A 24317-nucleotide genomic window follows, 5' to 3' on the forward strand; every position below is an offset into this window, starting at 1 on the left:
TAAAAGGGGCAAACAAGGCCGGGCGTGGTGGCTCATGCCTGTAATCCCAGAACTTTGGGAGGCCGAGGCGGGCGGATCATGCTGTCAGGAGATAGAGACCATCCTAGTTAACACGGTGAAACCCCGTCTCTACTAAAAATACAAAAAATTAGCTGGGCGCGGTGGTGGGCGCCTGTAGTCCCAGCTACTCGGGAGGCTGAGGCAGGAGAATGGTGTGAACCTGGGAGGCGGAACTTGCAGTGAGCTGAGATTGCGCCACTGCACTCTGGCCTGGGTGAAAGAGCAAGACTCCATCTCAAAAAAAAAAAAAAGAGGGGGGGCAAACAACCTCTTTCCTGATAGAAAATCAGCCACTCTCTCCTTAGTTTACACAAACCAGGGAGACTTCTCTTTCTGGATGGGACCCCCCCAGTCCCATCCCTCTTCCCGACACTCCTACAAGTACATTTCATATATAGGACAGCATGTCTATAAAACAAAAGCCACACTTCAAGACAGCATGCAGCCCAGGTTTTCTGCTAAGATCATTCTCCAGTTACTGAAAAAAAAAATCCCCAAATTTGTGGCAGCTTCTGAAATATAAGTCAGTTACATAATAATAAGCAAACTACTCAGAGACCACACCGAAACACATTCATTGAGGGAGCTCAGAATGGCTTTTTTATTACAAGTAAGAGAAAACACTTGGATGTAGCATAAACCAAGAGAAGTGTTTTTTTCTCTGAATAAAGGGTTCCAAATGGGCTTAAAAAGGACTAGGGGGACTCAGGTAATGGCAAGCTCTCTCCCTGGCTTCTGCTTCTCCCTGTGCATCTTTGCATCTTTCCCTTTTTTGCACACCAGCTTCCTCTGCTTCCTGGTCTCTTGACTACCCAAGCATTAAGAATCATGTGTCCTAAAGACGGCTGCACAGAAATCAGAAACTCTCCAATGGGATCAATTGGAAACTCCTGTGGAAATGAGTCTTTCTGTCTCAGATGCCCACCTCTGGTCCAATCAACTAAACTTGGGGAGTGGGTCCGCGTGGTACAATATGGCCACTGGGATAGATGCAAGATCATGATGGTCTGGGAAGACCCCCTGAAAGTGACCACTACCTACCCCAATACTTAAGCCAAACCTACTTCTTGCTAAGGGAAAAGTCAGCGTAGTTGAAGTGTGTGGAGAGAAAAAAATCTCCTATGATGTTGAAGGCCTGGAATGTGGATACTTCAAACCCCAAGAAGAAGCTTCAGATCCATCAGTGCCATGGGCCACAGGGGTCTGGTTTGCTCTCCAGCACAGAGAACAAGCAGGGAGGGCCATTTGAGATCTGTAGGCACAGGCTGATTGGAATAGGGGACTGAAGCAGTTATTTCAGAAATTCAGGTCCTAACCAGTTCCTGAGCACAGAGGTCTCCCCTGCACTAACACACATGGGCCAAGGTCAACACAGATCTCAGTGTCTGCCCCACCTTAACTGTAGCAGTCAGGGTCCCTTGTTTAGTAGCCTGTGTGTCAAGTGATTTGCACTCTCAGGTGATGTTGTGACTCTCACCATGGACACCATGAGAGCAGGCTGGGACCCATCCATGTCTGAAGTGGGGACTTTCACAGCAGTTTCATAGAGAAACCCCTGTTCAGTTAAAAAGTATACTCTCAAGTCTCATCCTGGTTTTCAACCTTCTGTCACCAACCCAGTCCACATTCCATAATGAGCAGCTGATGTGGAGTCCTCTGACATTTGCTTTTCTAGGATCCTGTCTATGTTCTGAATCCCCTCGATACACATCACTGAAACTTGAGTGGCATAAGTTCAGGGCATTCTCAACCACTCTTCCTTTCCAGATGTTCACCTTAAAATTCAAGTTTAATGATGTGCTTGACATTTTCAAGTTACCTACCTAGAGCAAAGAAACTAGTTATCTATTAGAGAAATGCAGTCTTAATCTGTATGTCAAATATTTATCCAGGCATTGGATACAAAGATTGACATGGCTAGTCATGCCCTCGTGATCCTGCACTTCTCTAACATAACAAGATGAGTAAGCTGCAGGATTGTTCTGGCAATGGACAATAGCGGTGCTCAACAAGTGGATTTAGAATGAATGGATGGATGATAAGAGTTTTAACCATGAGAATAGAGAAGAGACCTCTCTTTGTGCAATTACCAAGCCACTCAGAGATCAAAGCAGTCTTCATTACTGTCCACTCTAATTGCCTGTGACTATTAGGCCTCTCTATGGCTAACAGCAGGCCTGGCATCTTATGGTAGGTTTTACTGTTTCTCGCCAATCTTTCACTGAGAGGACTTTTGAAGGCAGGCATGAACCTGTGATGTGGGTCACTCCTGGGGAGAAGCAGAAAAGAGTGGGTATACATTTCTAAAATGCCCTCTCGTCTGCTGCCATGTCTTCTGTGATTGTAGACAGATTGGTAGATATAAAGTTCTTGTACAAGGCCAGGTGCGGTGGCTCACATCTATAATCCCAGCACTTTGGGAGGCCGAGGCGGGTGGATCACTTTGAGGTCAGGAGTTCAAGACCAGCCTGACCAATATGGGCAAAACCCTGTCTCTCCTAAAAATACAAAAATTAGTTGGGAGTGCTGGCACGTGCCTGTAATCCCAGCTACTTGGGAAGCTGAGAAGGGAGAATCACTTGAACCCGTGAGGTGGAGGTTGCAGTGGGCAGAGATTGCGCCACTGCACTCCAGCCTAGGCGACAGAGTGAGACCCTGTCTCAATAATAATAATAATAATAATAATAATAATAAAGTTGTTGTACAATCAAACATTCTGGAACCTGAGCAGATGCATGGAAAGCAACTGCCCTTGAGCAAATGCATGGAAAGCAACTGCCTGGATCTAGGCAATGGACTTGTACTCTGAGTGATATTTGGGGGTTGTTACTGCAGCACCCATCCTTCCTGGATACATTTGAATATTAACATGTTTGCCCTCTATTTACTTAAGAGTCTGTAGGCAATCTCAGACTACCTGGCTGAAACACCTTTGAGCCACAGAGAGGGACTTAGCAGCACCCTGCCTGAGCAGAATGGTCCTTATGTAAGTCCTGTTTGTAGGGTTGAATAAAGTGTTTTTAAGATGTCTCTAGGCCCTTTGATCTGAGGAAATTGCAGAGTGGCCTCATTGCCAGCCCTTGTACATATTTATTTTTTAATTCCCTTAATACTTCATTTGAAGCATAAGTGCCTGGGGCCAGGCCAGGGCTGAAAGTTCTGATGGCAACTTCAGGCCAAGCAAACGCATTCTGTGACCAGAGGGAAGGATCAGGGCAGGAAGGGGATGCTTGGCCCCCAGCTAGAGAGACGGCCTGAGAGAACAGAGAGAGGATGAGAGGGATGGGGATCCCACAGAGAACCTAGACACTTACTGTACCCCTATACAATGTTCACAGGAAAGAAAAGAGGGAGTGGAGGAAGGTGTGAGGACTTCATGAAGTGATTCTAAAGCTCTTATGAAAGAATGACTCTCAAGGGTTAGGAAAATTGCTTAAAATAGGATAATTAGAATGAACTTGACCCATCTATGTTAGAGGGTTTTATAAAACTAGCATAATTGAAGTTGTATATTAATGACACAGAAATAGACAGAACAATGAAAAAGAACAGAAAGGCTAAAAATGGGCTCAAGTATGTATATATACACGTATGTGTTCTATATGCATGATAAAGAGAGAATGCCAAAATCACAGGAAAACAATGACTTACCAATGAATCATTCTGGGTTAAATAAACATTTAGAGGAAGTGTAAAATCAGATTATTTTATTACATATACAAATTAAAATTAGAAGAAAATATAAGTAACAATTTATGTGGTCTTGGAAGGAAAAAGAGCTATCTAAGAATGTTATCAGACAAGGGAACCCAAAGTGATAATATTGATATATCTGACTACATAAGAAATACGTAAAACTTTTCTACTGAAAAGTAAAACACAATGTAAAAGAAAAGTGGTTATGTATTTGCAATGTACACAACAGATAAATCAATAAAAAAATAATGAATATCTAAATAGGAAAATGGCATAAGAATGAGAAGAGGAAATTCATAAAGGAAGAAATACTAATGGCCAATAGTACTGATACGTGAAAAATGCATAATCTTAGTAGTAATTTTTAAACCTTAATGAAACAGTAATATGTATCCCAAAATCTATGAGATAGAGTTACAGCTATACTCAGAGGAAATAAGTAACTTTGCTTTCATTATTAAAAATTTAAAAATAAAAAACATGGACTGAAAATAGTTGAACTAAGTGTTCATCTTTTTAAAACAAATTTTTAAAACAACAAAAAAAGGACAAAACAAATAAATATAAAAGTGAAATTAATGAAATATAAAACAAATAACAATAATAGAAATAAGTTGGGCATGGTGGCTCATACCTGTAATCCCAGCACTTTGGGAGGCTGATTGGGGAGGATCACTTGAGGTCAGGAGTTAAAGACCAGCCTGGACAACATACGGAGATCCTGTCTCTATAATAAATAAATAAATATTAACCAGGTGTGGTGGCGTGCACCTGAAGTCCCAGATACTTGTGAGGCTGAGGCAGGAGGATCACTTGAGCCCAGGAAGTCGAGGCTGCAGTGAGCCATGATTGTGACACCGCACTTCAGCATGGAAGACAGAGCAAGACCCTGTGTTGACAACGACAAAAAGCAATAATAGATATGACAAATTATCTCAGAAACTAGACTTTTTAAGAGTTGAATTAGACAAATACATGTTGATAAATCTGTATAAGAAAAAAAAGCCAACATATGTAGTAGCCATAAGAAAGGAGCAGAGATACGAAAAAGATAAAAATAATTTTGAGATAACATATTCACTTCCTTTTAGGCATTGATCAGAACTGAAAGCAGCAAGAACTCAGGGAATTTGGCATCCCTCCCCATCCTTCCCTTGCTTTTGCTCTGTGGCCTGGGGTCAGATTCTACACTCCCTGCCCTGAAGCTCCAGGTGGTTTATAGCTCCCTGGCTGAGGAGGAAAGCGGCACTGCTTTTTATCTGATGTGGAATTTAGCTCATAATCTTGGTGCATTAGGCAAGCACGACCATATAACAGTGAGTGTGATGTTAAACCATGTCTCATCACCTTCCCCTCCATCTCAGCCATGGTTGGGAGCTTCTACCTCTGGACTCCCCAGACCCTTTTCACATAGTGAATCCAAAATGTTCATGACCTTTTCTGATTCCTGCCCTTGGGGTGCTTGGGAACCAGATCCCATCAGTGTAGGAGAGATGACCACCCAGGAACTGCTTGCAGACAGCACAGGAAAGGGTCAGCACTGCTGGGCAAGGTGAGGTCTCCAGAGGATGCTCTCACTGGGGAAAAGGGTCCCACATGCAACTCGGCATATGGCTTCTGGTGGTACTTCTGTAATTGTCAAGGTCATAGAGTCTCATGGGGATAGGAAGCTGGACACATCAGGAGCTCTGGGCAGGGCTGTAGGGCTGGACAATGAGTCTTTTTCCCCACACCATCTCACATCCCTTGGTAATGACTGTGGGGTTAAATAGCTTTCAGGATCTTTTCCAGGCTGTGTAGGAGATCGTTGATTAGTTGCATCTGGCACAGATATGGGGGAGGAGAGGGTAAGTATGCGTGCTAATGTTTGTCATCCTTGGCTTAAGAGGGCACTGCCCTGCAGGTCCACAGGGTACCCAACAAGGGGGTTGCCCCCAGCTTCATCATGCACCCAGTGAAGGCACCTTCTGGGACTTCTGCAAGAATCCTGTGCTTCCACCAGCTGGCTTCCCAGGAAGCCCAAGAACAAGAAACAAGGACAGTGTTGAAGCTGGCGGAACAACAATGTCATTTCCATTTGAGATCCCCTAGGAGATCCCCACCATCCATCTGTGCACCGGACCCTCTGCTGGTGGCCTGATGGGTCCCAGGCAGAGTCCCTAAACTGTCCTGAGTTACAGGTTCCCAGCCTGAACCCCTTTGTCCTTTTGAAATGACGCAAGGTCATCACACGAAAATCACAAGCATATACTTAGTAGTGTTCTCCAAAAGAACCTGATTCAGAGAAAAGTCCAGATTCTTTCCCTGCTGATGCTGAGGAAAGAAAAAAGTGACTGCATTTGAGAGAGATACCCAAAAAGTCCGCAAAGGGAACCCAGAGAGGAGCCCACAAATCCAGCCCCGACAGGGCTCGGGCAAGAGCAGCAGCAAAGTCCTGTCTTGAGGGGATTCTGAAATTGCCTCGGACACAGAGACCTGTGGAGGGGCAGGCAAGGAGAGTGTGGGGGTGGCCTGTGGGTCCTGCCCTAAAGAGATCACATTCTAGGCTTGGAAAGGAGACAGACAGATGTACAGACAAGGAGCAGAGCATCCCGCCAGTCCCCGGGGCTTGCTGTGCACTGAGGGCTGTCGGGATCCAGCATGCTGAAGACCTGCGGTCACGCAGTAGGAGCGTGCGTCTGGCCCTGGCCCTGCAGGGTGGGGGCACAACCCCAGTGAGCAAAGCAACCAGGACAATCGTCGAGAGGAGGAAAGCGGGAGCATCTGAAGTTGCAGACAAGGTGCTCATGTGATCCCACCACTCACCTGGCTGGGCTTGAGTCTCTCTGGGTTTGCTGGCCTTGTCTTGGAGGCAACCAGCAGGGGGCAGCACGAGGCCACAGCACCAGCTGCACATGGCCACTGCTGCCGGGGCCAGGGATGCTCAATTATCAGAGAAAGGAGGCTGTGTCCGTAACCATATTCCAAAATGAGTTTTGCTGTTTCTCTCTTGGATCCAGCTTAGAGCTGAGTTAAGCTCCAGAGAAGGGAATTGGGTCACACATCTTGGTGGAGGACTCAGATTCATTCATTTATTATTCATTTACTTATTCATTCAACAGTTATTGATTGAGTGTGTATGTGGTTCCCAGCCCTTTTCAAGGCAGTGGGACTGCAGAAGTGAGTGATATGGTCTTGTACTAATAACAACAGCAGGGACTAATGTTTGCATGGCATTTATTGCAGGCCAGTGCTGTCCTAATTGCCTTGCTTATATCAGTTCATCTATTCCTTCAACAACCCTCTGAGGTGGACACTGTCATGATCCCAATTTTACCAAGAAGGGAACTAACACACAGAGAGTGTATTATGTGACTTGCCCAGGTCACACAGGTGCAAACTGGTAGAACCAGGATTTGAATCCAGGCAGTCTGACTCCAGAATCCTTACTCTTTTTATTTTTATTTTTATTTTATTTTATTTTATTTTTTTGAGACAGAGTCTCACTCCATTGCCCTGACTGGGGCACAGTGGCACGATCTCTGCTCACTGCAACCTCCGCTTCCTGGGCTCAAATAATCCTCCTGCCTCAGCCTCCTGAGTAGGTGGGATTACAGTCATGCGCCACCATGCCCGCCTAATTTTTTGTATTTTTAGAGGTGGGGTTTGGCTGTGTTGCCCAGGCTGGTCTCGAACTCCTGAGCTCAGATGATCTGCCCGCTTCGGCCTCCCAAAGTGCTGGGGTTACAGGCGTGAGCCACTGACCCCAGCTAGATTCCTTATTCTTAATGACTTTGCAACACTGACATAACTTAAGCAGATAGCCAAGATGATATCAGATAACCATAATTCTTAGAAGAAAATAAAATGGAGTGTTGTAATGGTGACTGGGGTTGGAGCAACCTTAGCTTCAGTGGTCAGGTAGGGACTCGGGTGGTGGGGGAAATGGTGACATACAATCCAAGACCTGGCAGGGAAAGAGGATCATATTAGTGCTCAATCTCTGTGGACCCCCCGGTGTCCTAGAACACAGCTAAGGACCCCTTACGGAGGACCTTTTGTCCATGACCAAGCACCTCAACTCCTCACCCAGAGTCTCCGGGGTCAGCCCAAGCCAATGTTCTTCAGTGGGGAGTATGCAGAGGTAAACCTGGAGACAGGCTGGGGAGGTAGGGGCTGAGCCCCCCAGTGGCAGGATGCTGAGAACATCAAGCACTGGGTTCTGGTTTCCATACTGGATTGTTGGTTTCCATACAAGCACTCAACACACACTCACACATGTACAACAATACACACAAACAGCCCCAAGCCCATGTGCACACAATTTCCCCCTCAAGGTCTCACGCATCCAGTGCCTCACGTGCTCTGAAGCTCCTCAGAGCTGTCTCAACCGCAGACCTCCTCCCTAAAGTCACAGGAAGCAGTGAAACCCTGGAAATAGGGAAGGTTTAGGTCTGCAGTTGGTTTTCACTAGCGGGGCGCTGGTCCGTTGAGGGAGATTATTTGGGGTCTGACACTATACAGTTAAGCAGCACTCCCTTCACCTCATGAGGGGCCTGTAAGGAATGGGAAAATGCTGGCTTCCAGGCTCCAGGGCTGCCCTGTATGGTGAGAGGCAGGCAGAAAGCCACTGTGGTGTCTGTATTTCTTGGGGCAGTGGTTTCAAAACTGGCCAAACATCCGGTTCACCTGAGGAACCCGTGAAGATGACAGATTTCTGAGGTTTTCACTCACTGGGTCCAGAATGAGGCCAAGAGCCTATGATTTTGTCAAGCATTCCAGTCAATTCTGCTGGTCACTACTCAGAAGAGAGGTACAAGGTGGCACAAGCATAAGCCAGGGCAGGGCAGGCTGGGCTGTGGGTTGGCAATGGCTAGCCTCACCCAAGGCATTTGCTTGGTTAATGAATGGCTGCTTGCCCCCAGCTTTTTTGAAACATACACCTGTGTTTGCTGGACAAACCACAGGTTCATAGTTGGGGACACTGTCTACTCCTCACACAGTGGCCACCAGGGTTGTAAGCACCCTTTCCCAGATGGCCCACTGCCCTGATCTCCTCCCCTCTTCCCAGCAGCCCATCAGCCACTCAGGGTTACCAGGACAACATCGTTTTATAAAATCTACTTCCCAGCATCTCCAGCCCAGGCCCACTGATAGCATCCAATCCCTTTTCAGAATGGAAAAACCCTGAGCTTTGGCAGGCTCAAAAGCACAGACCAGTTACATAATGACAAGCAAACAGCCTTCCAGGTCAGAGGCTCTGCTGTGACACAGAGGGCAAGTCCAGGGACTGACTGTGACCCCTGGCACTGGTCCCCCTCTGACAGCCACAGAGAAGGGAGGCTGGCTGGCACCAGCAGGAAGAAGATTTGAAAGATATGAACACTGGGCCCTCAGCTGGTACCCCATTCCCCATCTTCTGGCTTGGACATGGATAAAGTGAAGCAGCAGAGCTGTAGGACTCCGAGGAAACAGTGTCCTGCAGGCACAAGGCCCTACAATTCCAGGATTCAGACCCAGGCAGGAGCCTGAGCCTCGAGTGTCACAGGCTTTGGTAGCTGTTTTCATTCAGACACAGGAGGCAAATTGTGATTATACTTGCTGTGTCTCTACTTCTGCAGACATAATTTAAATCCGAAGTTCCCACCTTGAGGCCAAGGTATATTTGTCATTCTAATTTACCCAGACTGTCTTCTGTAGAATTCAGAAGCAGCTGATAAATATTTAGCCCACAATTACTTTGGACAGAATTGCCAGGAAACAAAAACTGAAAACAGGGCCAGGCACAGTAGCTCATACCTGTAATCTCGCCACTTTGGGAGGCCTAGGTGGGGGGATCTCCCGGGCTCGGGAGTTCGAGACCAGCCTGGACAACATGGTGAAACCTTATCTCTACAAAATAACACACACACAAAAACTCAGATCCTGCCACTTTGCTCCTGAATTGGCTCCTACACTCTGGACTTGTGTGTGACAATTGATTCATTAAGTTTTAGAAGAAAGATGTCTTTAGTGACCTATTTATAGATAGGGAAATGGAGGCCCAGGAAACCGACATGCCACTGAGTACATTAGTCAGGGAGCTAACCTGAAACCCCTGTCTCCTGCTCCCAAAATCTGAACTTCCCACCCACCAAGCCATCTCTCCTTCAGCCCTAACATAGTGCACAGAGACCGAGGCCACCTTCTCCCCTGGGCATGGCCCAGAGCCAGAGCCCAGGCTGCACAGAGTTCTGAACACTAGCTTCCCTTCCAGGAATGCTCTGAGCATGGCCTTCAGGTTCTTACTCCATGCAAGAGGCAGCAAAGGAAGACTGCAGCTAGGAGATGTCTTTCAGCTCTGCGGTCCAAAAGCCAACGTGAGAAATGAATGGCAGAGACATCTCCTCCATTTGAACAAACAGCAGGGCTCAAGAGGTTGCTCACAGTCATCCCCACTCCTGCAGTCTCAGGGGAATGAGCTGCCTGGGGCCCCTCAGGCCTGTCCGTGGAGTGTGTGGCTTCACTGGGTTCCCTGTGCAAGAGATGTCAATCATTGTCTGTTCCTTAATAAAGGAAGCTGCCTGTCCTCAGCCGTTCAGACAGAGAAAGAGGGAGAGAGAAGGGAAGGAGAGAAGTCGGGAAGGGAGGAAGGGAGTAAGAAAGGAAGGGAGGAAGGGAGGGAGAAAGGAAGAAAGGAAGGAAAGGAAGGAGGGAGGGAGGAAGGAAGAAAGGGAAGGAGGAAGGAAGGATGGGTAGGAGGGAGGGAGACTGTTTGGAGGGTCATCTTAAATCCAAAATTTTCCTCTTGTCCCAGGTCCTGGAAGGCCTGGATGAACTGAAGTTTCAATCTTTGGACTTTCATGAGAATCCTGTATCTTTTTTAAAAGCTGTTTTTCTTGGCATCTTTCTTGCAGAAAGAGAATCCTATATCTTCAGATTAACTCCACCTTCTCCCCAGCTAACACACACCAGGCTCTCATTGCTTGCAGATAAGAACTGAGAAATGAATACAGAGAGGCAATCTGTCTCAATTCCAGACTAAAGGAAGAACAGTGTGGCAGCAGATACATTTAGAGAGAGGAGCTCAAAAGAGATGGTTAGGTGCTGGATCAGGGAGAGAACAAAGCCCGACCCATCCAGAAGCACTGACCATGGCAATCTTCCTTACCATCAAATAGAAATAGGAGCCTTCATGCCCTGCCAGGTGAGCCGAGAGAAGAGAGAATTAGCAAGGAACCTCAAAGTGCCAGGGGGCAGGGAAGGAGGCTTATGAACTGGGGAGAAGGAGTACAGGGCATTGGTGGCATAAAAAGCTCTTAGAGCAGGAACATGAGGCTGTAGTCATTGAGAGAGATAGGAGGAAAAGAGTCCCATAGAAGGAACTAAGAGAAGCAGTCTGAAAGGGGGATGGAAGAATTGGAGCTTGCCCTGCAAGATTTTTTGCATTTCCCTGACTGAGGGGCAATCATTGCATGCTGGAAAACCATAACAACCAGTTATGTACTTCACCCCTATGTAAAGTACATAACTGCATGTTCTACAGTTTCATGGCTGAAGATATTGTCCTTTATGCACAGTGTGGAAAAGGAGGCATTCATCTCAGCACTGACCACGACAACCCTCCTTAGCATAACATAGGAAGGACGATGTAACCATCACCGGCCAGTTTTCTCATTTTCATCTAGGCTGTGAGAACATTCAGGTGTAACATTCACGCTTGGTGTAACATTCATGCTTGGTGTAACATTCATGCTTGGTTCTGGTCATTCTTTTGTTCTGGGTCACCGTATATGTGTGTCTTTTCTCCCTCTAAAAAGTTTCTGGTCCTTCCTTTCTCTATTTGCCATACACTATGGCTTCATATGTGCTTCTAAAGCTTAACCAGTGTCCTGTTCCCTCGGTAAGCAGTGTGGATTGTATTGGAAGCAGTTAATTATTTTGCTGTGCATCACGAAAATACTCCTCTCATTGACCCCAATTTTGGCACCTTTAGAAGGGGTTTTTGGAATTGAAAATTCAGTGATATGGCTGTCTATGTAGGCCAGAGGCCAAGGACACAGGTCCTGCCACCCTCACCCTGATGGTCCCAATGCCCTTGGCACGTCCCAGCCCTGCCCGGATAGTCCTACAGAAGAAGGACAACTGAGAGAAAGCATGCTTGGTATTCACTCCCTGGGATCCCACCCATGCGTCCCTGTGTAATTTTTTGATGCATCCATTTGACAAATATTCATCAAGCACTTTCCAACCATGTGGTGATTTTCCTGGTAGTTCAGATACAAAGAGAAGTAAAATAGAAAACCAAGATTAACTAAAGCTTTTCACAGAGTTAAAGTGGCCCTTAGCCTTTTTATGAAATATTTTCCCATCTCATTGTGTGAATGGCATACGGCAGGTGCTGGAATCCATTCCCTTCCCTTAGTTTGCTGCACGGGCTCTATGTCATCTCAGAGCCACCCACCCTGAGATAGCTGAAAAACAGCCATGGTCATGAGCAGAACTGTGGGTCCCAATGGCATCAGAAGCCTGCTCCGAAAGTGGATGGCATTTGTTGGCCAGCTGGGCCCGCATAATTTAACCCATAGGGTATGAAGCTCACCTTTGGGGTAATTTTCCGCTTGTCTGTACTGATAATGGGCCCACTGAACTATAATGGGAAGAGGGTGTTACAGGGAAAGGAGGGGCTGCTGGGCAGGTGGGGGACTGGAGTAGGGGTTGGGGCTGAGACTCACGAGACTCACGAGGCCTGCGGAGAAGGGTACACCCTGCATGACAATTTGCCTCCTCACACGCAGCTGACACACCTCAATATCGAGTCAGCATCCTAAAATGATGCAGGAGGAAAAGCTGTTCTTTGGCCTTAAGGTCACCCTAGTGACTAAAGGGTGGCCACAGCTACATGGGCAGGATGAGAGGATTCCTAGGACTAACAACTGTTGCCCACGTAGGATATTGCCAAGTGTTACAGTCAGGTAGTGAGAGGTTGTCTGGCGCAGCTCATGAACAACTAGAAACAATACCTGTGTCCTAGAGAGGTCTGGGCTCACCATGGAAGGAGTTTAGGCATTCAGTAGTGGCAACTCATGGAGAAAAGGAATAAGATCTCTCAGTGGCTGGGATCTACAGCCTACTCTGACCCAGGTGTGGCCCCACTGGTTCCTTCTGGTGGGCTTCAGTGTCTTCACCATGAAATGAGAGGGTCAGACGTGGCCCTTTCCAGTGTAGACTCCGACCCAGCGCTGTGCTCCTAGTGGGATGGTGGTGTCCTTTGCCATTTCTGAACCAGAACCCTTGTGCCTGACAGCCAGCCTCTTCTTCTGTTCTCACCCCACAATCAAATATATCCCCTTCATTTTCCTCCCATCCACATGAAGGAAGGACTCAACACAGGGCAGAAGAAAACCAACATTGAATTCTCTTCCAACACTGAATTCTCTCCCTGATCCAGCAGAGAGTTCAGCAGGGAGCCAAGGAGGGGGCTGAGGAACGTGCCTCTTCAGGCAGGAAACTCACAGACGGCAATGAAGGAGGAGGCGCAGGAGATGTCATTCCAGAGCCCGTTGTTCAGGAGAATAACGCAGTCCTCCCCTGAGCCGTGGTCATTTGGCTCATCCTTCTTCCAGTTGCTGTAGGTCAGCCTCCCGCCCGTCAAGTACATGAACTGGCCTTCAGTTGCCTCATCTGTGATGCCCAGGAAGGCAGTGTCTTTGGCCACATCCTGGATGGCCTTATTTTCCTCGGCATTCTTGGGGGCAGCCACTGTGGCCTGGAGCCCAGCACACACAGCCTTCACTTTGGAGAAAGGCATCCACTCACCATTGGTCACGAAAAGCTTCTTCCCAGACATTTTCCCCAAGGAGAAGGCTTGCACGAAACCACAAATGGTGAGTGAGGCTGGCTGGGTTTGGAGCCCAGCGCAGGACAGTAGGCAAGCAGTCTGAGTTCCCTGGGAAGCCAGACCTCTGAAAAATCACCCTATGCCCAGCAGTTCAGGCCAGAGCCTGGTCAGGAAGTAAGCCTCAGCTGCAGAGCCTGGGAAGGGGCATCCAGACTCCTGCAGACAGCCCAGACTCCCCTGGGTATCCCACCTTGAAAAAGCATCTGCTAAAACCTGCCCCAGCACAGGTGCATATAGGGAGACGGTCTTGGGCCTCACTGCAGGCTTGGGCACCAGGATAAGGAAGAGGCAGGGACAGACATCAGAGCACAGTAGATGACAAGGAAGGAGCACAGACTTTGGGGACAACAGATCTCCATCCAACCCTTCCCCTGCCACTTCCCGGCTGTGTGACCTGAAATGAGTCACTAACACTTCCTGCACCTCAGTTTCCTCACCTGTCAATAAAGCAAGTTCAACAACCACAACTGAGGTTGCTGAGAGGATTGAATGAAACCATCTTATGGGAAAATGCCACCCAGCACAGGCCCTGGTGTAGGACGAGCGCTCATGAATTAGTTCCCCTCCCACCTCCTCCAAATCTAGAGTGCGCTGAAGAAAAGAGTGAGAGCCAAGAACACATTATGGGCAGAGAGAAAGCTCACGCTTCTTCGTGTGGTCCAGTTCTGATCTCAGGCTCTGTAGCTCTCTCTCTAAGTTGGCCAGCTTAGCCTCAGCAACTGCAAAGCAATAGGGAGAAGGTATTTATGGAGAAGACCTTAATTTGGAGAGCGGAGCATTTTGAAAAAAACAAAGTGGCTTACTAAGACGAATGCTTATTCCAGGAAAATAAGAATGCAGAAGAAATAAAAAGGGGAAAATGACTACATTCCTCCTTCCCAGCTATACCTCCGCATCCCTTCACAACCTGGAACTTCAGTCCTGGACCCCCGTCTCCACATAAGTCTTGCATATTGTCATGTTGTAAGAATTCATAAGAAAATACTCAACTCATTACCCTCCTTTTTGAAAATTTTTCTTTGTAATTCTTTCTCATTTCTCATTCCAGATACACTTTTAAATACCTTTATTGTTTTGACAGGCTGGTAGACAAATATGAATAAGTGGATTGTCATTATTGTTTTGTTCTTACTGAATTTTGCTCTATTTTACTCTGAACTAAGTTGCTGTGATGTTCCCCATCAGCCAGGGGTCCTAAGAGGCAGAACATTTTCGTGCCACTCTTGTGACAATGGACGTAAACCTAACCCCCTAAAGGGCCTTATTTCTTCCCTGGCACCCCGGAGGTGCACACTGAACTGTTTCCACTGAAGAAAAGCCGGGGCCCATCTGCTAAGGGGCCTGATGAGGGAATGGCCCTACATGGCTTGAACGTCTGCACCTGGGCACCTATGGGAGTCTCCTCAGGCCCCAAGTAAAGCTGAGAGGGCCGGGGGCACTGGGCCTGGATGCAGAGTTGGGCATCTTCCCATGAGGCAGCAGGAGAAGAAGGAAAAGGGGACCTCCCAGCTGGCCCTTCAGCTCCCCAGGCCCGGGACCCCCAGGCCACACATGCTGACGTGTGCCCCTTACCTGAATTGTCCCCATGATCTCTTTTTTGGCCCCTAGGTCCTGGAATTCCAGAAGCCCCTGTATTTCCTGGGGGCCCCATCTTCCCAGGAGGGCCCTGCAAACCTCTGAGCCCTTGACCTGTTGCAAGACAAAGGGAAGATGACCCAGTGGCTGTCACTCTTTTTTTTTTTCCCCAAAAGCTCAATGCTCCATTCATGTTCACCTCCGGAACAGCCAATGAGCCAGTGATCTGACCCAAAGAAGAAAGACTCTCCTGCAACCTGGTGGAGGGCCTGCACCAAGGCCAGCTCCCCAACCAGGCAGGACACCCCTCTGAAGGGACAACCACACACCCCCAGTTCCTGTGTGGAAATATGGGATCCCAGAGAGTCTGCAAACATCTTTGTTTTGGAGGCAATGGCATTTTACAGGGGTTGTTCTGAGTGTAGCATGGGTCCTGATGAAAGGGGAGCCTCCCCAAGTCTGTGCTTTAACCCTCGTGTGGCAGGCTCAAGCACAGATTTGCTTGAACACTTGCTGGAGGTGGAGATTTAGGAAGCCACAGAAACCTGTCCCAGACCTGGCTCTCCCTTTTCCCCCTTGGGTCTATCTCGCCTATCTCTGCCTGGGGTGCCATTGGTGACGGGGATGCCACAGGTAATCATGGAGCAGGTCTTCTGGGTATCCGCATAGGCTTTTGTTTTGGAGCAGGAAGCTGTAACCACAGACAGGAGAAGGACAGGGAATGACGGAAACAGGAACATGGTCCTTACCTTGAGGTGAAGAAAGTGAAGGAAGGGAATTTCATCCCATCTCATTTAAATAGCATTTGCTACCCACTGTGGTGTGCTGGACCCTGCGCTGGGGACAGTGGACACAGAGGGGACCATCACAACCCCTGGCTCTGAATGACTTTCAGGCTACTAGGGAGACGGGTGGGTAAAAAATGTGAGAGTTAGATCAGTGCTAAAACAAAGGCAGGTGCAAGATGAACGCGAGCCCATTCTCCCTGAGGTCCCAGAGCTCCTGTTAGCACAAGTCTTAGCAGTTAAGCACGTCCTACTTGACAGCCCACAGGGCTTGAGGATTATCCATGAGCCCTGGGTACAGTGGTCCAGACAATGGTGAAGAGAACTCATTGCCTGTGTGAGCTTTGGCCCCTGGATTGCTCGGATTTCTTTCTAAAGTGCCAAAGGAGCCATGGTTTCCTTCTTCTTCCTTTCCTATGGAAGGAAAGAGCTGGACTTAGACTGGAGCAGGAGACCTGAGGTCCCACAAGTTCCATCTCTTGGCTGGACTTGGGCATGTAACTCAGTTCCCCAAGGGTCAGTATACCGTCTTTGTTTCAAAGGTCCCAAGGCAAACTTTTTAATTGTGGTCCCACTCAATAGTCATGTTCACTTACTTTATGGGTACATTTGTGGCATATTTTAAAATGTGAAGTTGAGTGCATTTCACTTGAAAACCAAAGGCATGTAATGACAACATGTTATAGAGGAAAAATTATTGATTTGTGTAAATAGGCAGATCTTGTTTGTATTCTAGCTCCATCACTTACTAATTTTGTGATATGGGCAATTTATATCCTATCTGAGCCTGTGTTTCCTCTACAATATGAGATAATTTCTACTTTGAAGTACTGTTATGAGGGTTAAATATAAATTACTTTCTGGTTTATGATTTTGGTATATACTATTTCCATGCATGATAGTTATTTTTATGAATAAGATTTTAACAGTAAGCCATAGAAAAATACAATGTAAGACTGATTCTTAGAATCTATCAAAACAGGTAGTAAAAATGACTTAAAGAAACATCTAGCATGGCAGTGACTAACATTTTGAAAAGCTTAATTTTTCCATTGAGAACTACAGCCCAACACAGTGTCTGTGCTTTAGTGTTCCTCTTGTCAGGAAGGATAATATCTGTGATGCATGGACTAACTCTAATGAAAATTTTTATTCTTAAAACACAACATATTTCCCAGCGCAGTACATAAGGTCTTTGTGCTCACGTCAGCATTGGAGATTAATTTCTGGGAAAGAAGTAGAGAAACTGCTCATTTCTATAGACATCAAAACACCAAAGTAAAAGTGAAAATAAAGGTACACTGCAGACTTTTTTTTAAATGCCTAAACTGAAAAGTATACCTATCAGGAAACATCCAACTCATGAATTACTTTAAATATGTTTTTAAAACAGTGTGCTTGTTTTATAACCACAGATTCATGCTATTAACCTGATATTCCCCAGTGGTTGCTTTGTGGGGCTCAGTGCCATCCTTGGAGCAATAAAAAGCATTTCTTCTGCACCAGTAAAAAACTGACTACTTCTCACATAAACCTGGGAGGGCTTCCCTCGGTGGGCTTACTGATCAGCAAATCATGTCAAATAACCCTTTTTGTTATTTTTGACATAATAATGTTTCTAGCAGACGGTACTCCAGAATTCCCAGATTCTTAGCTTTAAATTCAATATACTCTCTTGTATTAAAAGTCAAGCTATTTATTCACAGTAGTTCTTAGGTCCATGTTACATTTTACACATATATGTGGATGTAATAGCTTTTTCCTTAGAACTTTTTAAAAAATAGAATTCAGTAAAAGTCCTATATTTGTATTTTCTATGTGTCAAGAACAGATAACCATCATTAATGTGAGCCAAATTTGAACTGAGGAGCTGAAATTAGGAGGAACTGAAAAACACCTGAAATAAATCTTCAAGTAATGAAGGGGAAAGTTTACTTTAGAATTAGTGTGTCAAAAATGGGAAAATTGGCTGGGTGCAGTGGCTCACGCCTGTAATCCCAGCTCTTTGGGAGGCTGAGGCATGCAGATCACCTGAGGTCAGGAGTTCAAGACCTGCCTGGCCAACATGGTGAAACCCTGTCTCTACTAAAAATACAAAAATCAGCCGGGCATGGTGGCACATGCCTGTGGTCCCAGCTACCCGGGAGGCTGAGGCAGGAGAATCACTTGAACCTGGGAGGCAGAGGTTGCAGTGAGCCAAGATCACGCCACTGCACTCCAACTTGGGCGACAGAGTGAGACTCCATAAAAATAAATAAATAAATAAATAATAAATAAATAAAATTTTTTTTTAAAGTCGTTGCTTTATTTTTTAAAAATTAATAGTTTCAAAATGTATACATGTAAAATCTAACTGAGAATACTTTGTATCTACTTGTAGCCCAAGATTAAGTTTATTCTCAATTACTAGGAGGTTTGCACAATAGAGTATATATTTAATCTGTATGACTAAAAGCCTCATTGTCAATGTGACTATGTCATCATTATCACATTTGTGAATCTCCTGATTATAACCTGCACAGATGGTCTATCTACAAGGCTCTGGGATAAGAAACTTGCTGTCTGTCTACAGAGGAAGCTGTTTTCACTTCCAGATAGTTCTGAATATTTGAAAGTACTTGCTGATTTAGAGTCAAATTATGTCTTGCTGTAACATCCACAATTTCTGAACTTACATTTGAGATAAACCATGATTAGACTAGACCATGCCTTCAAATGACAGACTCTCAAAATGTGATGCTTTTTTTTTTTTTAAACTGCACGTCCAGGATACTCTACCTGGAGAAAAACATAGCTCTCATTAACCTTGTCCAGACATTAAATGTATAAGAGAAAATCATTATTTTCCTTGTAGCCAAATTACTGTGCTAAATTGTTTTTAGGCAGGATTAATAAACCTTTACTGTAAAGGGAAAGAGGCTAAGATTTTAGGTTTTGTGGGCCATATAATCTCTGTACAACTATTCAACTCTGCTGTTGCAGTGAGAAAGCATTTATAGACAATACACAAATGAATGATTGTGTCCATGCTGCAATAAAACTTTATTTACAAAACCAGTCTATTGGCTGGATATGGCTTGCAGGCCATACTTTGCCAACCCTTGGTTTACAGCCTAGCTAGCTAAACACTGCTTGTTGTAGTAAAATCTTGCTTTTTAAAACATATGTCTCTCATCCTAGCATTGTCATTATGTGTGTGTGGTTTATTGTTAAACATGTAATATTTAAGGGTCTTTCCTATTTAGTTTTAATGACTAAAAGCTGTTTCATAATTATAATATACAGACATCCATATAGGTTTTTATTTTATCATTCAACCTATTAGCTAATCCTCAGAGTTGTTTCACTTTTCATGTGTTTGACAGATGAACATGTCTAAAACACTGATGAAAATGTTACCAGAATATAAACAAAAATGAATTTGTCAGGTTAAAACCATTTTATTTGTTAGTAATATGTAACTATTAACCATTAAATAATTTACCAAATTATTCCATTACCTAATCCATATTGCTCCTTCTTGTCCACAAGAATATAGTGAGGTACATTACCAAATACATACCTCTGACTTTAGTGAGCCTTTAATGTATTATTAGAGGATCCTGATATCTGTCTTTCTTAAGGAAATTAAACTCATCCCTAGTGATTATACTTTCTTCATCTAACACTATAATATTAATAACATTTGAAAAAAATAATGTCTAATAATTAACACTAGATTTACAGAGTATTTTTAGGCAATTTTCTAAAATTATCTGAAAAATTTGGCCAGAATCAGTGTAAAATTCACATCGGAGCTTATGGAAGCCAACTTTATTCCACTCTAAAAGGACAACATTTTATATTTTTAATTTTATCTTTTAAAATGTTTTAACATAAAGGTAGTGGAAGACGTTACTAAAGGAAGCTTAGATAGTAACGTATTTGTCGTCTCAGTTAACACAAAGACCATAGTTGGGGCAGATCTGCAGGATGCAAAAACGTTCCTTTTTCTCATCTCATAGTAGCCATATGGCTACTGCAATTCCCTGGTTTCATGTGCTTACAAAATGTCCTTTAGTTAAAAACAAAAAGAAAGAGAAAGAGAGAAAGAAAGAAAGAGAAAGAAGAAGGAAAAAAGATAGAGGAAAAATAATTTCTTCATGTGTCTATTTAAATTAACAAAGACGTGAATTGTCCCAGACCTCCCTGTGATGAGTAATTTCATGTGTCAGTTTTACTGGGCTAAGGGTTGCCCACATGGCTGATGAAACATTATTTCTGAGTGTGTCTGTGTTTCCAGAGAAATTAGTATTTGAATAGGTAGACTGGGTGAAGAAGATCATCCTCACTAATATCTATGGGCATCCTTCAATCTATTCAGAGCCCAAATAAAACAAAAAGGCAGAGGAAGGGTGAATTTAATCTGTCTTCTTGAGCTGGGACATCCATCTTCTATTGTCCTCCGATATTGGAACACCTGGTTCTCAGACTTTTGGGCTTAGGTTGAACTATTTCACTAACTTTCCTGGGCCTCCATCGTGCAGGCAGGAGACTGTGGAACTTCTCAGCCTCGACATCCTTGTGAGCCAATTCCTCCCAAGAATTATCTTCTTCTAGCTATCTCTGTCTCTATCTCTATCTATCTCATCTGTATCAGTATATGTATCTCTGTGTCATCTATATCTATCTCTATCATCTGTATCTTTATCTCATCTATCTCTATCTCCATCTCTACCTCTATGTCTACATCTATCTTAGTTATCTATCTCATTTATGGTTCTGTTTCTCTGGAGAACTTAAGTAACATAGTCCTTATCTTACAACTCACTTGCCAGCTTACCATGATTATAACCAAGTTGATCACTTCAAAGGAATACTAAATAATATATATTGTTTACACTAAGAGTTAGCTAGCCACCCTCCTCAAGCTGAATCTGGCCCCCACCTCACTTAGTAGAGCAAGCAAACTAAATGTAGATTATACATTTTTTACTCATTGAAAAAAACCCAAAGAATAACTTATCATGACATGCTAAAATTTAAATTTTGATATACAAATAAAAATTTATTAGAACACAATTATATTTATTCATTTACATTTACATTCTTTGCCTATGGTTACTTTTACACTAATGCAGCAGAGTTTGTTAGTTGAGACAGAAACAGGCCAATAAAGACCAAGATTTTTACAATATGTCCCTTTACAAAAAAAAAATTGACACTTGGTTTAGACTGATCAATAATCCTATGGGAGGATTTTATTGATTTTCATTTGTAGCCAACCAAGCACATTTTTTTTCTTGGCTAGGATAAATTTAGAACATCTATGTCCTTCCTTAAAATAGCCCCACATACTTGAAAGTCTGATTCTCTCATAACTATATTTTTTTCTCTGCTGTTAAAATTTGAGCTCATTCTCTTCAGAAATAAAGAAAGTAACAAAATAGAAACTAAGCAGTCCCATTTTTATTTTGCGATTTATGAGGGCCTATACCACCTAGTGGTGATTTAGTATGTATTTAACAACCAGTTCACTGAGAAAAACTGCTGTATTTTTAGTTTGCTTAATTTAGTGGTGTTGAATATTTCCTCTACGACCAATTTTGGCTTACGAATATGATTTCTTTGAATGCAAAGTTGGGAGGAGGTGAGCACTGTGTGCTCCTATGAGGAGTTCCATCTGGCTCAAACATAAACACTATTAACATCACTTTGCTCTAGACGTGTGATTCTCCTTCATAATGCTTCTTGCATTAACTGCAATATAAAAGTTACAATCATTATTATTTTTGAAAAACTCAATTTGTATAAGACTCGATAATATTTTAATATGTATATATTTGATAATTTTTATTGATTTTTTCTTCTTTTATACTTTTTTTTGTTTATTTATATAGTTAGTTTTCACATTAAATGGGAGAAAAATTGACATTGTTCAATTCACACCCAGGGAAATTCTGTGTGAATGATATCATATTATATTTCTTTTAATGCTCTAAACAATGTTGTGAGGTAAGTGTTATCTCTGATTTGCATATGAAGAAACATATTCCCAGATTAATGCATTGCCCAGTTTCACACAGGGAATAAATTGGAGCACAGGAGTTCTATATAGATAGACCTGTATGACTTCACAGAGTGAAATGGACGGATAAACAATTCACTTTCCAGGAGAAATCACAGGACAATGGATAACAGAAGAAATGATGGCACCAGGGTAATACTGGATGTTTTGTATACAAAAAACTAATTTGGGCAACAAATAAGGATATAAAGTCACTGAAGCAAAATATATATCACCAAATCTAAAAGAAAATATGCTATTGGTAGGCCATGGCTACATTATAAAATACATTTCATTTCACATAAAGTATGAATACTACACTATGACTATGAGTTAATATTAAAAAATTGACCACATAAGAAATCGGAGAAAAAAGTAACAACATTGTGGAAAGCAAAGAAAATGACTGCAAGATGCAGCTATCACCACCATCTCCTGGCCACATACGGACCTCCTCAGAAGCTTAGATGAATAAAGGGAAGAGACTGGAGTTATTAAAATTTGTTAACTCAGAGTAAAAGCCTTCCTGAGCTGAGGCTAGACCTCTGAGGGAGAGATATGTTCCAACTGCTGCTGTTACCTCTGAAGAGGCACTTTCTGGGGCTCTGAAAAAATTGGTAAACTGAAACAATTACTGCTCCTAGGGCAAGGGGATGTTCTTGGGAGAATATCGGCAAGGACAGCAAACAAACAGGGAAAGGAGACCTATTCTTCCATTCTTTTGCCTATGTTTCTCTAGTACCTCCCAATAGCAGAACCTAGCAGGATCCCACTTGAAGGAACTTGGAAAACGTAGCTTGCTGATCCCCGTCACAGCATTAGAGCAAATTTATTTCAGAGAAATGTGGCTAAAGATCAAGATTATTAGTAAATCAATTTTCTTACCTAATTTTTAATCTGTATTGATTTCTTATAACATAAATATCTGTGATTACAGAGACCTCAGTATTTTCTTTTTCTTCTGTAGCAGCATTTCAATCTTTTTTGAATGTCTACCTCTCTTTCACTTCTAGTTCACACCATGTGAGAGCAATGGACCTAATCATCATGGGCAGTGGTCATAATATGTCTCAACCTGTCCAAAATAAAGATTAACCATATGGTTTATTTTGTAATATGCTCATGATCCAACCTAGTGTATTGAGAAACTTACCTAGAAATTTTGTTGAAATTATTGAGGAAAACAATGTTCATTTTCTGAAAAAGTAGCTTAGCTAGTAAGATATAAGCTCAGTGCTACTAGTGGCCATCTTGATGTGGAACAATACTGAGAATATTTCTTCAAGTAATCCCACAAGAAATGTGTGCAAAACAGAAAAGAGAAAGTTACAATGAGAAATTTCTTACATACTGTATTCAGTAGAGCCTCAGGGTAGCTCTAAATCTAGATACTTAAGAATACTATTGATAATAAATAACACTCATATAGCAAATACTATGTGCTAAGCATTCTTTCATGTGCTTTATAAGATTAATATATCTAATACTCACAAGGACCATACGAGATAGATATTATTGTCCAGTTTTATTACGTCCTGCAAATAAAATGCCCTGACAAATTATATTCTCTCAGACAATCATCTTTCTTTTGTTTGCAATCAACATTTTATATGTATTCACTTATGTATCAATCCTTTGATTCCTCAAAATTTATTTAGGGGTATATAAATATTTTGCTACCACTAGAATTAGCAAAAGTTTAAGGTTAAATTTTCAAACATGTTATTGCCCTCATCATACTGTAGCAAGAATTAGTAATCAATGATACACTAAGGATTAAAGTCAAGTCCAGAAAAATCTCATAGTTAAAATATTAAATAATATTAAGTGATACAATTTGGTCCCAAGTACGTATTTCTAAAGAAAATATATTTTTCTTATGAAAAGTTCTACAAGATTTGATAAATTGAGATATTCCATTTCCATCACTTGAGTATACGGTTTCTTATTTGTTTTTTTGATCTTTGTTGGTTTGTAAAGTTTGTTTTGTCTGAAATTAGGATTGCAATCCCTTTGCAAATAATTCCTCAGGTAGCTCATCTAAGCTCTGAAAGGCTACAACAGCTCTCAAAATCTCAACAGAGGGAAATAAAATACTTCACAGTTGTAATGATTTTCTCTTTATATATATATATATATATATATATATATACTTTCTAAAAAAGTATAGTGAGAATACTAAGTATTTGGGAACTGATTTGAAAGTCCATAACTATTAAAAATTGCAAGAATTTTTATGGAGCATATTTATTTCAGAAATCAGTATCAAAGCCTGAAAAAAGAAGTCTTAAATGTC

The 24317-nt window shown here is 43.2% G+C and overlaps 1 protein-coding gene across 4 annotated transcripts; it reads right to left on the reverse strand.

Annotated features, from left to right (window-relative positions):
- Positions 1–637: 637 nt before the first annotated feature.
- Positions 638–24173, reverse strand: MBL1 (mannose binding lectin 1). 4 transcript variants are annotated; one of them, XM_063781927.1, is made up of 5 exons: positions 23175–24168; positions 15940–23096; positions 15188–15304; positions 14260–14334; positions 638–13509 (listed from the first exon to the last, which is right to left on the reverse strand). In XM_063781927.1, the coding sequence occupies exons 3-5, from the start codon at positions 15264–15266 to the stop codon at positions 13214–13216; spliced, it is 450 nt and encodes a 149-aa protein (XP_063637997.1). In that variant the 5' UTR covers positions 15267–15304; positions 15940–23096; positions 23175–24168; the 3' UTR covers positions 638–13213. The 4 variants fall into 4 exon arrangements, with proteins under 4 accessions (XP_063637997.1, XP_016774239.1, XP_063637996.1 ...); XM_016918750.4 differs by having other exon boundaries at positions 638–13587; positions 15747–24173; XM_063781926.1 differs by having other exon boundaries at positions 15940–24168.
- Positions 24174–24317: the final 144 nt, after the last annotated feature.

The sequence above is a fragment of the Pan troglodytes genome, chromosome 8 (genome assembly GCF_028858775.2).
Source record: "Pan troglodytes isolate AG18354 chromosome 8, NHGRI_mPanTro3-v2.0_pri, whole genome shotgun sequence".
NCBI classification, from domain to species: Eukaryota; Metazoa; Chordata; class Mammalia; order Primates; family Hominidae; genus Pan; species Pan troglodytes.

What these genes read in the sequence shown, in the direction of transcription:
- MBL1 (XM_016918750.4), bottom strand. Translation starts at nt 15,984, where the DNA reads ATGAGATGGGATGAAATTCCCTTCCTTCACTTTCTTCACCTCAAGGTA. An exon ending in GGGGGAAAAGGGAGAGCCAG is followed by an intron (nt 15,305 to 15,746) that starts GTCTGGGACAGG and finishes GTCTTGCAACAG; the next exon opens with GTCAAGGGCTCAGAGGTTTG. An exon ending in AGATCATGGGGACAATTCAG is followed by an intron (nt 14,335 to 15,187) that starts GTAAGGGGCACA and finishes ATTGCTTTGCAG; the next exon opens with TTGCTGAGGCTAAGCTGGCC.